The 13479-nt window shown below is 52.8% G+C and overlaps 4 protein-coding genes across 4 annotated transcripts; 3 read left to right on the forward strand and 1 right to left on the reverse strand.

Annotated features, from left to right (window-relative positions):
• Window positions 1-424: 424 nt before the first annotated feature.
• C8Q69DRAFT_487218 (putative nuclear pore complex subunit Nup159) lies at window positions 425-5216 on the forward strand (the record flags this gene model as incomplete). The annotated part of the gene is made up of 3 exons (XM_028631969.1): window positions 425-520; window positions 596-1313; window positions 1375-5216. The coding sequence occupies 3 exons, from the start codon at window positions 425-427 to the stop codon at window positions 5214-5216; spliced, it is 4656 nt and encodes a 1551-aa protein (XP_028484218.1).
• Window positions 5217-6167: 951 nt separating this feature from the next.
• Window positions 6168-9478, forward strand: C8Q69DRAFT_521981 (hypothetical protein; the record flags this gene model as incomplete). The annotated part of the gene is made up of 5 exons (XM_028633531.1): window positions 6168-6731; window positions 6805-7341; window positions 7411-8958; window positions 9002-9037; window positions 9074-9478. 5 exons carry the CDS (start codon window positions 6168-6170, stop codon window positions 9221-9223), a joined length of 2835 nt encoding a protein of 944 aa, XP_028484219.1. The 3' UTR covers window positions 9224-9478.
• A 383-nt stretch (window positions 9479-9861) lies between these two features.
• C8Q69DRAFT_297522 (hypothetical protein) lies at window positions 9862-11005 on the forward strand. Its single transcript, XM_028627100.1, has 2 exons — window positions 9862-10176; window positions 10314-11005. Exons 1-2 carry the CDS (start codon window positions 9987-9989, stop codon window positions 10802-10804), a joined length of 681 nt encoding a protein of 226 aa, XP_028484220.1. The 5' UTR covers window positions 9862-9986; the 3' UTR covers window positions 10805-11005.
• On the reverse strand, window positions 10966-12897 carry C8Q69DRAFT_297529 (hypothetical protein). The gene is made up of 3 exons (XM_028627101.1): window positions 12151-12897; window positions 11214-12090; window positions 10966-11150 (listed from the first exon to the last, which is right to left on the reverse strand). Exons 1-3 carry the CDS (start codon window positions 12691-12693, stop codon window positions 11128-11130), a joined length of 1443 nt encoding a protein of 480 aa, XP_028484221.1. The 5' UTR covers window positions 12694-12897; the 3' UTR covers window positions 10966-11127.
• Between the last annotated feature and the right edge of the window lie 582 nt (window positions 12898-13479).

A 13479-nucleotide genomic window follows, 5' to 3' on the forward strand; every position in this document is an offset into this window, starting at 1 on the left:
CCTCCACTGAATCCACCTGGAGCTCTTTTTCTCTCTTAGTCTTTCATAGTGAATCATGCTAAAGTCACTGAAACTACGGAAAGACTACGCCCGTGCTGTTTAATTAGATCTTGGGGATTTCCTCCCTAACACCCACACTACCCTCCCCCCGAGCCACTGCCGTGCCCACTCACGCTAAACAGTGTCTGGGACGGCTATCAACTGGTCTGTGAACCCTTTAGCCATCTTAGCTTCTTCTCCCGCCTCAAGGGAGGCCGTCAAGATTTTTGACCGTACCTGGCAGCTCCTTCACCGGAGTCCCCCAGCACGTCGCTCCTTTACTGCTGCTCCTCCGCGTGGGTCTCCAGTCCTCAATGTTCCCAAGAGCCGCAGATCCCTAGGCGAAGGGTCGCGTTCTATCTCTGCCGATTTCGACAAGCTCAGGATGGCTTTCAGCTTCGGAGCTGCCACCCCCAGCGGGGGAGGTGGCGGAAATGTGCCTGCGGAATTGGGCCCTGAGCTGCCAGAAGTGTTTACAGAGGTGAGCAGAGCTTTGGATGCGCGCTGGATGGCGTGCGCACGGCAGTTCTTTTGCGGGCTAACGCGCTCTGTTTAGGAAGTTGGCTTCCAAGGTGTCGAAAGCGACAGCAGAGTCCGACTGCTGCCCAACCCTTGGCCAGAAGATGCTCTTCCATCCCCTACAGCTTCACTCTTGACCGTCGCTCCGACTAGAGGGATAGTGGTCGGTGGAGGACCAGATGGTTTGTTCGTCGCAAAAACCGACGCTGTTAGACAGGCGATAGCTGCACAGCAGCCAGAGGAGGATGCGCAGGGCAACAAGCTGGAAAAAGTGAAAACCAAGCCATTCCAGCCGCAAGCCAAAATCACGCTTCCGGCGAAGCCGACGCATGTTGCCTTTGCGGCGGGTGAAAGTGCCCTGGTCGTGGCTACTGAGAAGGCCGATCAGTTACTTGTCTACGAGACGTCGTCTCTGCTGCAGAGCAATGCTCAACCTGCGATATCCATTGGAATGGGCGGTACGCCCCTTCGAACCCTCGTCCCGAACCCTGCACCCGCGGCGGAGGCACACTCGAGCTTGGTGGCCCTGGTCAATACGAACGGCGAGTTGTCGATAGCCAATTTGAAGACAGGCGCGTTGGCCTCTGGCCCGGGAGGCCCAGTATTGAAGAATGGTGTTAGCTGCGTCTCCTGGAGTAACCTGGGTAAACAGCTGCTTGCTGGACTGGCAGACGGCACTGGATATCAGATGACCCCCGAAGGAGAGAAGAAAGATGAGATTCCACGGCCCCCAGAATTAGAGGGTGACCAACACAGTAAGTACTAGCCTCAAATCGACTCATGTTGGATGCAGTGGTACTGATCCTTCACTTGCAGTTTCGGCCATATCCTGGCTCGAAAACCATGTTTTTTTTATCGTCTACACGCCCTCTGCTGCGGAAGACGACATGGGCGGCATTCCTGCTTCAAACTATTATATTGTTACGCGCAGGAAAGGCTCTCCTTATCTGTTGCAGAAGTTGCCAGAATTGTGCTCGCCGTTTGGTCTCAAGCGGAGCCCTGCCTTCCAGTTTATTGCGCGATTGAAGGACTTCAAGCCGCACCTGAAGGAGGCCTTGATAATTTCTTCCACCGCGTCGACTGATATCGGTCTCGTAACCAGGGCTGACCAACCGTTGGCCACCGGCATGCCAGATGAGCAGGTGGGCCTGTTCTCTACAACGGTAATATCCAACGATGCCAGAACTGCAACGCTACCTATGACGGATGCTACGATGGAGGATACCTCTACGATTGGTCTTGCTGTCGACCTCTCAGCCACGGAAAAAGTCCAGTCGCCTATTGCGGGTGAAGATATTCCGGAGTCGGAGACGCCGCTGCCAAACATCTTAGTCCTCAATAACGATGGAATTCTGCTTTCTTGGTGGTTTGTATACGCAGAGTCTGTCCGCCAGAAGATACCGTACCATGGTCTAGCGACCGTGGCACCGGCGCAACCTCAGATACAGACCCCAGCTCCTCCTGCTGCTGCTGCTGCCGCTTCACCGTTTGGCGCAGGTACTCAACGGCTCCAACAGAACTCATTTTGTCAACCTGTGTTTGGCCTTCCCTCGTCTGGTACGACGTCTCCTTTTGGAAAACCTGCTGCTCCTTCGTTCGGAAGCCCCTCTAGCTTAGGCGCGAACCACCAGTCTCCCTTTGGGAAACCTTCAGCTCTGAGCGGCGGTTCTCTTCTCGGTTCCACCAGCCCGATGGGCGCTGCTACACCGAGCTTTGGAAGCACCAGTGCTTTGGGGAATCGCACACCGCAGTTTGGCCAGTCTGGCTTTGGGGGAATGCAGAGTTCCGCTCCGGCTTTTGGTAAACCCTCCTTTGGTCAACCCTCTTTCGGCCAGCCGTCCTTCGGTCAGCCTTCGACTCCAGGAAAGGGATTCAGTGCCTTTGCATCCGCGACCCCAGCAACACCCAGCGCACCAGCAGGCGCCCTCGGCGGTGGTTTCAGTTCCTTCGCAAACTCCGGCGGATTTGGCAGCCTTGGGGCATCGAAACCTACCCAACAAAGCCCCTTTGCAAAGGCTGCAGGAGAAAGCCCATTTGGAAAAGCAGCGGGAGAGAGTCCGTTTGCGAAGACCACAGGAGAAAACCCATTTGGCAAGCCAACAGAGCCGTCTGGTTTTGGTCAACCTACAGAGACGAAGTCGATATTTGGAGCAAAGCCTGAAGAGTCTAAGGGTCCGTTCGGATTGGGTGCTGGCGGCTTTGTCTTGGGATCAGGTTTCAAAGGGGACGGTACAGCTGTGAATGATGCCCCGAAACCGGACCAGGGATCAAGCGTGTTCTCGATGGGATCCTCCTTTGAAAACATGCTGGGACCAGCCACGAGCAAGCCGAGTCCGCCTACAGAGTCAATGGATGATATGGAATCTGAACCCACTGTGCCACAACTGGAGAAGACGCCAACAGCGGCGCCAACATTCGGTGCGCCGGAAAAGACAAGCACAATGCCCTCTGCCTCTACTGGATCTTTATTCGGAAGCCAACCGCCAAAGGAGCCGAGTCCCACGTCTACTAAGTCGCCCCCCTTTAGTTTATTCGGAAACATTCCTAAGCAGCAGACGAGCCCTCCGTCAACTCCTTCTGAGAAGACTCACGTTCCAGGTGTTGACCAGAAAGATATGCAAAAGACGGACATGGAAGCTACGCCTACTAACAGGCTCGAAGAATCTCCTTTGCCACCGGACGCTATGAGCAGGGCTCCTTACGCCCCCGGCGACACGTCCGCATCGTCGATTGTGTCTAAGAGCTCAATCGAAGATGCACCGCTACCTCCGGATTTCATCACAAAACCCAAGAAGACGGAAATACCGCCTGCAGTAGAGGAGGCACCATTGCCGGCCGAGCCTGAGCTATCAGAGTCGCCTCCGCAAAGCCCGGCTGAAGAGGCACCGCTGCCTCCAGACTTCCTTCCAAAGCCGAAGAAGACGCCTTCTCTGAGTAAAGGTCCAACTGGAGATGCGCCCCTGCCGCCTGACTTCCTTCCGCCAAAGAAGAGCGAGATACCAAAGGAGGAAACCGTGCCCTTGCCAGACGGCTCTGAAGCAGACGAATCCGAATTCGACGAGAGCGAAGAAGAAGTCACTCACGGGATCAGTCCAACCGACGAACAGGCTGATAAAACCGTAGACAGTTTCAAGATGTCTCCGGAGAGCTCGTTTGGTGGACTTTCCGACAAGAGCCTGGCTGGTGGAGGCTTCACCAAGATCTCGATGCCTGAAGAGCAGAAGCAGCAAACCACACGGCCCTTGTTCGGAGAAATCACGAATCCTGCCATCCCTCCGCCTCGCCCTGTGCGCACTCCAAGATCACCCAGCCCCAAACGGCCTGGGTCACGAACAGGAATTCCTCGGTCAGCTAGTGCGCGTGGTGTTCCGGGTAGCGCGCTTGCGACGCGAAAGGCTGCACTTGCTGAGTCTTCTCGTGGCAAACAGTGGGAACCGCTGCCAAGTGATGTTGCCAAAGAGGAGCAGGAGAGAGCTGTTGCTGCTGCGGAACAGCGACTGAATGAGGAAACCCAACAACTCGAAGAGGATGATGAGGACGAGAGGCTCCGTGCTGATCTCGCCCGTCCTCTCTCCCCGACGCCTACATTGGATCCCTTCGTGCCTCATCAAGACTACATGGGACAGACAGCTAAGCCGGGCATTCCCGGACAAATCGAGAGATTGTATCGGGATATCAATTCCATGATCGACACACTTGGCATCAACTCGCGGTCTTTGTCTTCGTTCCTTCTTTACCAGGAAAATTCCAAGGAGCCTGACGCCCAGAAATGGATATCGATTCTGCAAGGAGACGACCCCGCTGCCATCTTGGACGAGAAGCTTCTTCTCCCGCACGTAAACAATTTCGACGAGTGCGTGGCTGCGTTGGAAGGGTCCCTTGAGCAGCAACGGTTGCGCGGAGTCGAGGAGAAGCTGGAGCAGTGCCAGCAGCTGCTGGGCAAGGATATATTCATCCTGCGCGGCCAATGTGCCAGTATCCGCAAGATTCTCGATGCCCATAACGACACTGTCGCAGTGCTCTCTGCCCCGTTGTCCGCTGAGCAGGCTAGCCTTCAGCAAGACATGCGGAAGGCATCCACGGTTCTGCAGGCCAAGCTGGCCGATCTCGAGCAGGGTATCTCGCTTCTCCGGGCCAAGATCGCTGATGCTCCCCGTCCCGATGGCACTGCTAATGCCCCCTTGTCTCGAAGACAGGCCGTCAAGAAGCCGACCGTGGAGGCCGTGACTTCCACCATTGCCACCATGATGAGCATGGCCGAAAGCAAGAGTGGCGATATTGATCTTCTTGAATCGCAGCTGAAGAAACTCGGATTTGATGTCTCTGGCCCTCCTGCCAGTCGTGAGGGTTCCCCATTTGTGACCCCGTCCAAGAAGACCGTCGGGCGCTTCCCGGCAACTCCTGGATCGCACGATGGCAGCCGGAGCATGTACCACACTCCCGAAACCACCGCTCACGGTCTGAACTTCCGCGGTAGCGTTAACGGGTCGTCTCGACTAAGCATGCTGCGGAGTGTCAATGGGCCTGGCGACGTGGTCGGCCGCCAACAGGCTGAGCAATGGAAGACGAAAGCGCAGCGGCGCAAGGAGATCGTTGGCAATCTCAAGAAGGCGGTTGGCGAGCGGAAGGTCCAAGTCCGGGGAGTGGACGATCTATGAATGTCGCGCAGTTGTTCTCCTGTTGTCATTTGGACGCTGCTTGAGCGTGAAAAGCATGTTATACGTATCATGACGGCCTGTACATACACACATCTTTATACTTGCATCGTTGCCTCACCGTGAGCCTGTAGGTCTAATCCAATGGACTGAATATGTAGTAGTAGTGATGAAGATACGGATCCATGGATAATCACAAGAATAATAATAATAGTAATAATCATAATCATAATAATCAATAAATAAATCATCATATCATCCCCTGAGGCTCAAACATCCATGTCGGGCTAACCGGATCGGGCTGTTCTCGCGGGGGACTTGCTGGAAATGGATCTTCAGGAGCGAAACTCGAGCAGAGCGAGTCTCTCACGCTGTTTCGCTGTGTGGAATCGCGATTGCTCTCTGACCGAGGTTCAGATCATCGTGCTGCTGCTGTCTTTGTTTCCACTCCAAGAGAGCGTGTTACTGAGTACCTATTCTGTCCGTCCTGAGGCTAGTTACTTTAGACAGAAATCCCTGAGGTAAACAGCCGCCCCTCTCCACCATCCAAGAGAAATGATTTCGATCCCATCCTGTCAACGAGCTGACCATAGACATACAGTATAGTATTTATAGAAGAAGAACTACAGAAAGGACGATCCCCTCTGACTCTACTCCGCTTGATCCGCCCCGGTTTGCTTCCGGGTTTAAGTTCGCCCAACAGCGCCGGCGGAGGGTTTACGGACGTAACGGCGTCGCACTGATTAACTATTTCGCGGAGAATTTGTGTACAGTACGGAGGAATCAGGGTGGTTACTCGGTTACTCGGGGTCCACGCCAAAGAAAAGAGGGGGTCACAGCGCAAGTAAACATCGGCCATAGGCTGATTTGGTCTATCTAAGCTGTCCATAGCGGCATCTGTGAAGCTTGTTGTACCGATCTATCTATCTAATACTTACAAGCTAGGAAGTGAGGATGGATCCGTCCGCCGGGTCCAGGTCGACTCGCGCGTCTCCCGACACTGCCAGTGATGCTGCAGGCCATGTTGCTTCAGCTAGTAATAATCATAATAGGATCCGCCGTCGCAACCGCTTGATCACATCCTGCTTGGAATGCCGCCGGCGGAAGCTCAAGTGCGACCGGGCCCATCCGTGCACGAACTGCTCCAAAGCTAAGCGGGACTGTCTGTTCCTGGCCCCTGCGCTGGATTCGGACGCCCGGCTGAAACTAACAGAGATCAAAGAGAAGATGGGCCGGCTGGAGCGGTCGCTGGAGCAGGACGTGGCTGGGAAGCGGAGCGGAGCGGATATCGCAGCCAAGGATGACCCGGCGGAAGCCATGTTTGGGGCCGCGGAGGAGAGTGCAAACCTGCCGATCCCGGACGACGAGAAGGATCTCGAGCCGACGCCCCTGGCGGTGCTGGATGCCGCTTATGAGGATGAGGCGGATGATGACATCTATGATCTGGGGTTTAGAGTGGGCAAGATGAGGATGACGGACAGAGTTGGGGGGTACTTCCGGCCGAGGTTCGCGGACGAGGTAGGTTTCTGCAGGATTCTTGCACGAAGTCGATAGAGAGATTTTGTAGTCTGATTCTTTTTTCCCATTACAGCTGTCTGCAGGCCTCCGCAAACTGCACATAAGTGCGGAGCCAGAGTCGTCGGAACCGACTCCGAAGGAGCGATTGGAACGCTTATCTGCTGAAGAAAGAGACGCTTATTTCAGCCCTGGCCCGTCTTATATAGCGCCCAGTTCGGAGATCATGTTTGGGCCGATGAACCGTGACTATGTGTTTGCGGAACACCTCCCCAGTAAGACTGTCACGGATCGATTAATGGAGCAATATTGGCTGGCAGTCCACCCAGTCGCTCGCGTTGTCCACCGTCCCAGCTTCGAGAAGAGATATCAGGTTTTCTGGGATGATATCAATAAAGGCTTTGAGCCTACCCCTTCCCTTCAAGCTTTGGTGCTTGCGGCATTATTCACGGCAGTCGCCAGTATGCCAGAGCCTGAAGTGTTTCGCCTGTTTGGAGTGACGCAAAAGGAACTGAGAGACGACTTCCAGTTAGCGACAGAGGCAGGCTTGAGGAAAGCACATATACTGCGGACGACAAAGACAGAAACTATGCAAGCGTTCGTGATGTATCTGGTATAGTCTCCTGGGCCGCGAAAGCTTAGTCCGTTAGTTATTATTTGTTGCTGACTGCGCTTTCTGTAGCTCCCCATGTGTCGCGGAGAGATCTCCCGCTCCCATTCGGCTCTTGTTGGCTTGGGCATTCGGCTGGCCGAGTGCATGGGCTTCCATCGAGATGCCTCCGAATACGGCCATGGTCCAGTTGAGACACACGTACGCCGACTGATCTGGTATCAGCTCTGCTTCATGGATCTTCGTACAAGCGAGGTGCAAGGGCCCCGTGCCTGTATCCGACGTGAGGACTATTCCACGCTATTCCCACTTAATCTAAACGACGAAGATTTCACTTCAGGGAGATTGGACGATGTAAACAGGTGGACCGACATGACCTTTTCCCGAATTCGGTTCGAATGCCAGGAGATCACCCGAGTCTGTCTTGCCGACAGGCTCCGTCTTGAGAAGAGGTTAATCTCCTTGACTCACCTCATGGGAAAGATTGAAAGCTTCCGAAAAGCAATGTATGCCAAGTACGAACCCCTTTACAACGTTCCCAATGCCACACCCATCCAGCGCGCGGCTGAGCATATGTTGGGTCTATGGATCTGTCGACTGTACATCGCCGTCCTACAGCGCTATCATTCGAATCCAGCTGCCCCAATCCCGGATAGACTACGCCAAGTTATGCTCACGGCTGCCGCCCAACATCTAGATCACGCCGTACAGTTGGATACGGCAGCAGAATTGCAGCCGTGGGTCTGGTATAGCAGGGCTTATGATCAGTATCATATCGCTTTCCTTCTTTTATTTGACGTCTTCATGGTTCCAATGCGGCGCGATGCAGATCGCATCTGGCGCTGTCTGGACTACGTCTATGAAATTGGGGCAGAAGATCCTCTATCTGAAGCCAATTCTCTGGGCAAAGTCAGTCGCCAGGAGCTCATTGCTCGTCGGAATCAAAAGGCTCTGAGGATCATAACACAGGTTAAGGATAGGCTGGAGATCTATAGTGAGATGAGGAAGCTGAGATTCCCAAAGACGATGGCGGAACAGAACTGGCTTGAGACTTGTCAGGCGAAACAAACACCGCCCCCTCTCCAGTCGAAGTCCCAGAAGGGTAAAAGTCCTATGACGGATGCGAAGATGAGCAGAGCCCAATCACCTCCGGACGTCCCTAATCCAGTTCAACCACGCCGTGGTAATGAACAACAACAGCGGCCTTCAAACTCTCCTCCGCAGTCGACAGAATCATTCGCTTTTTCTATCATGCTTCCTGCTCACGAGAACGTCGAGAAGGCACGGCAGAACATGGCTGCAGCCCATTCCCAGAAGGGAATCAGTACGCTGCCACAGCGAGGATTACCGTCTCTTCATGGACCCTACCATGATGCTCTTTACTACCCTGCCTCCGGTGCTGCCCCTGCTGTACAACCACCTATATCTACTCCGGGAGGCTCGAACAGAGCGGTCCGTGGGGAGAGCTTAGAGTCAGATGGCAGCAGAAGCTCTGATTCAGGTGGACCAGGGTTGTGGTTTGTGCCCGGTGGCACTGACACATCTGGAGGGACGGCACCTACGCCAGGTCCCGTGGGACTTACAAGACAGGAGGATATGCCGATGCCGGATATCGATTGGGTATGTTTGTGCAATCTTCATTGCATTCTCTCCATTCACCAAGCTCTTCCTGCCTATGCCACCACCCAATTTTTACATCGTAAGTACCAGCACCATGTTGACAATCCAACACTAGACTGAATGGGATAAACTATTCCCTCCGGATATCAACACCGGCGACCTCAACTTTCCGCCTCAAGTTCTCGAGATCCCATCAAACGAACCAAACTCGATGTTCTATCAGGGTATCTACCATCAGGGTTCGAACTTTCCCTTTTCGCGATGACCGCACTGTAGCGACTTCCAGGGGCGGGGGGCATGATACATTCGATAAAACAGTAGATATTTCCTCCACTGTAAATATCCTGGATTGGTATATACTTCATCACATCCTTTGGAACGTTCATACCCCAGTAGAAACAACATTTGCGTGTTATATATGGGAAATAGGGCGCTTTTTTTTGAGATCATCATTGGAAGAATATGGCGTTTTAAGTTTATAGAGATACGCCCGAAAGAATCGTAAAGTCATCCATCGGAGGGGGTCTGATTGGAAACTTTCAATTGACATCATTTCCATCACCCCCGCCCCCCAAAGCCAGTAACGTGATGTGATGTGATGTATTCCCTCCAACAACAAATTCCCTATACAGACCGTTTGCTCTCCAGTTTCAGCTCCAGGAACAAGAAAGCAGAATCTCCAGCTAATCTATTAAATCTCTACAATATTAAATATACTATACATACTATACAATATCAAAAAGAAAACAAGAGCCATCGGGACAAATTTATTGATTGATCAGAGAAAGAGAGGGGCACGATATTCTCTTTGTCTTTTCTTTACTTTCTCCAGTTATCATCTTTTCTATTTGACTTTCCTTCTTATATTTTTTTAATATTCCATATCCTGCCAAATCTGATCTCCTCCAGAACAAAGCTATACCTTCCACATCAAGCTTAGACGAATACGACTTCCTTCCACCCCCATCATCAATCTACGTCCAGGAGAAAAAAAAAACCTACTACTCATCCAACAATTAAACCAAACAATGGGCTCTCAAACCGTGACGCAATTCACCTACCTTCGACTGAAACCGGACGTCAAGCCCGAAGACCCGAACAACGAAGCAGGCCAGCAGTTCCTACAGGTGTTGCGAACCGCGAAGCTGCAGAGCGGATATCAGAATTCTTCATGGGGAAGGACCGTTGAGGATCCGAATAATATCGTTTGGGTCGTTGGTTAGTTTTTTACCCCTTTCTTTCTTTCTTTCTTTTCATTCCCCAATGCTATGTATACTGGGTTTATCCAACTTGGGGTATTTGGTTTCTGGTCCATATCATGTAGAGTGTTAATTACTGACCTGACTTACTTACAGATTGGGCCGATGCCCGCGGCGCCGCTCGCACGAACGAAATCCACAAATTTCAAGATACGTCTACGGAAATGATCACGTTCTATGTGTCTCTGAGCCCTAGTCTCGCGGAGACAGATCTCTTAACCAAGAACCCCGTGACGGAGCTCGTGGGTCTGGCTTTCCCGAGCGACATGACTCCCGACGAGCAAAAGAAAGTGCATTTCGACCTGATCGCGTTCCGGACTGCGTTGCTTGAGAAGATGGATGAGCACCTCAGGCCAGTGTCTTGGTCTATGGGTCATGTTTCTCGGCCTGGGACGGTGGATCATGCCAATAGCCCGTCAGGCAAGGCGTTGCTGCATATGCTGGCCGTTGGGTGGGAGAGTGTTGATGCTCATAAGAACGCGAAGGAGACGCAGGTGTATTGGGAGGTGATAAAGCCGCTAAGGGAGAAGATGCTGCCGCCGCCGAAAGGGTTGGAGATGCGACATGCTAAGTTGACCAAGATCTAGAGAGTTAGCTAACGAGGCTGAAAATGATGCGCTATCTAACTAGGGGTGGTGATAACTAATCGAGTATAATATAGTGTCAAGGATACTGCAAGGTCTACTTTCTCAGAAAACAATGTTATAAGTCCGGATTAAATGATGTAATAGAATCGCGGTCATCAGAGCTCGGTAAACGTCTCTCCAGTAGAATACAAAGGCAAAAAGCAAGAATACGCCGAAACGCAGCCATCAAAAAAATGGGAGAGGAAAGAGACCATAGAAGCGTGCAAAACCGTATAAGACTTTTGCAGATACCGACCCAATAAAGAGTAAGCCAACTGAAACTTCTAGATACGGTGCTTTTCACTTTCTATGAAATTGTTAGCGCTCTGCACTCAAGAAAAAGCAAGCAAGGGGAAGATTGGCTACGTACCAAGTCTGGAATACAGCATGTAAAGAGCCATCTGGTTGCACTCCTGGGTACCAGTGATGGTCACCAGACGCTCGTTGCTGTTATCTTGCGGCTCGTTGATCTTGATCACACTGCCACTCAAGTGCCGGATCTCGTTGATCTTAGCACCACCCTTACCGATGATAGCACCGACCATGTCGTTAGGGATGTAGATCTGCTGGGTCATTGGCTGTCCAGGGACGACGCCAGCCGCGGGAACAGCAGCAGTAGGAGCGTGGGGTTGAACAGATGTAGGTGCGCCATAAGGAGTGGGTTGATGGGGACCAGCGCCGGCATAAGGAGTACGAGGTGAAGCTCCGTAGTGTAGAGCTGGCTGAGCAACTGGGGTAGGAACAGGCTGTCCGTGAAGGTAGGGGACACCATACGCACCGGCCGCAGCCCGATGGGGTTGAGCGTGGTGTCTCTTGAAGGTGTCAGGATGGCCATACTGACCGCCAGCCGGCTGAGGAACATAGGGCACGACTTGCATGCCACCAGGGACCACGCCAGCTGGACCACCGCTCCGCGTGGCATACGCAGATGCAGCCGGACCTCCAAACCGCTCAGTGAGCTGCTCAACCAGGGTAACAGCAACATAGTAAGTTGCAATGTGCACAGCATCAGCAACACCGAGGATGACGAGGGAACGTTCGGTAGACAAGGGAAGGCAAGCGTCAGAGGCATTCAGACGTGCGCCAGAGGCTTCCTGGATCTCACGAATGCGGACACCACCCTTGCCGATAATGGAACCGATCAGAATGTGAGGGATAAGGAGGCGAAGAGGGTAGGTCTTGGACTGTGCAGTAGAGGGGGCTTCAAGAGGCTCATTGTTAAGGGTACGGATGATAAGACCAAAGGCCTTTTTAGGGAGATTAGCAAGACATCAAGTGACGCAGAGAATGGGGTTTAAAGGGCTTACCTTAGCTACGGCATCCTGAGCTCCACTTACGGTCAAGATACGTTCAACTGCACCACGAGAGTAGTCGCTGACAGTGCACTTGGCACCAGACAGACGGCGGATCTGGGACACATTCTCACCACCCTTGCCAATGCAAGTAGCTGCCTCCTGGCTAGAGATAACAGCACGGATATGGATCCATCCAGTCTCGTCCTGGGGGGTGTGATGCTGAGGGGGCTGGGAGCCAGATCTTTCGGCATGAGAAGCAGTGGACTGGATGGGCTGGGTCTCAGGAGCAGTCGCAGATGCTTTTCCGTTAGGAGCATCAGGTACCACGGTATCGCCCTGGGTATCCTGGGCATCATTGTTGGTCGCCGTGGCAGGAGCTTCAGTCTTCGCAGTGGCAGAAGCATCGGCGTCGAGCTTCTTACTCTCCTCATCGCTCTTGACTACTTTGTCCAGCGCAGGACGCTTGGCCTCGGGCTGATCATTTGGGCCAGAGGGAGAGGATGGATCCTCCAAGGGACGCTTGGTCGACGGGAGCGTGGATGGAGAGGCAGACATCGTGTTGTATGCGGAAATGCGCTGATCGATTGCGTCACTTACACGGAAAAGCCGAAGTAGCAGTGAACAATTCTTTCTTTGTTTCTTCTTTTGTAAATTGAATCGATTATATACACCAGGAGTTCCCAAGGAAAACTTGCTGGTGCTGGCGGTCGACTGGAGAGGGAAACTGGTGCTTGCAAGGCTTGAAGTGCTGATCTGGAGAGCAAAGGAGGATGGTGTTGGAGGCTAGGTAGAGTCGGCAGAGATGTAAGATGCTTTGTGATAGCAGGCCTTGAGGGTCTGAGCAAAACGCTCTGCCAGTGGGAATTTGTGAATAGAAAGAGGTTGTTTGACTTGGGTAGTCAGGAGCGGAAGAGAGATGCTTGGTGCTGGATGAGAGCGCCTCAGGGAAACTGAATCTTTGGGATGCGCGGAAAGCTTGAGCGTGGCAGAGAAATTTTTTTTTTTAAAATAGGACAACAGAATGATTCATTGACCACTTTCCACAACCCGCGTTGCCTCTCGATGGATATTGAGCTCGTGTCGACGCGGCGCTCGTCGGTGCAGATAGGCAAGCAATGACTAATCGTGGCGACAGCTAGATGGAGGGAGAAGGCCACCAAGTGAGGACGGATCCTGCAACTTGAAACTCAAAGGGCGAGATGAGAAACAGGGAGATATAATAAGAGATGCGAGGAAGAAGATGGTAGATGGCGATGGGAGCGACGATGATGGCGAAACGGAGAGATATGAGGAGGTGAGCCAAGCACTGCCTGGACTAGCCGTATACGGTAAGAGTCTGTT

This window comes from Paecilomyces variotii (assembly GCF_004022145.1).
Source record: "Paecilomyces variotii strain CBS 101075 chromosome Unknown C8Q69scaffold_7, whole genome shotgun sequence".
In the NCBI taxonomy this organism is placed as follows: Eukaryota; Fungi; Ascomycota; class Eurotiomycetes; order Eurotiales; family Thermoascaceae; genus Paecilomyces; species Paecilomyces variotii.

Bases quoted from the DNA above. Each gene is read 5' to 3' on its own strand.
- C8Q69DRAFT_297522 (XM_028627100.1), top strand. From the start codon at position 9,987: ATGGGCTCTCAAACCGTGACGCAATTCACCTACCTTCGACTGAAACCG. The intron at 10,177-10,313 runs GTTAGTTTTTTA...ACTTACTTACAG, and splicing joins TAATATCGTTTGGGTCGTTG to ATTGGGCCGATGCCCGCGGC.
- C8Q69DRAFT_297529 (XM_028627101.1), bottom strand. From the start codon at position 12,693: ATGTCTGCCTCTCCATCCACGCTCCCGTCGACCAAGCGTCCCTTGGAG. The intron at 12,091-12,150 runs GTAAGCCCTTTA...CTCCCTAAAAAG, and splicing joins CTCAGGATGCCGTAGCTAAG to GCCTTTGGTCTTATCATCCG. The intron at 11,151-11,213 runs GTACGTAGCCAA...ACAATTTCATAG, and splicing joins CATGCTGTATTCCAGACTTG to AAAGTGAAAAGCACCGTATC.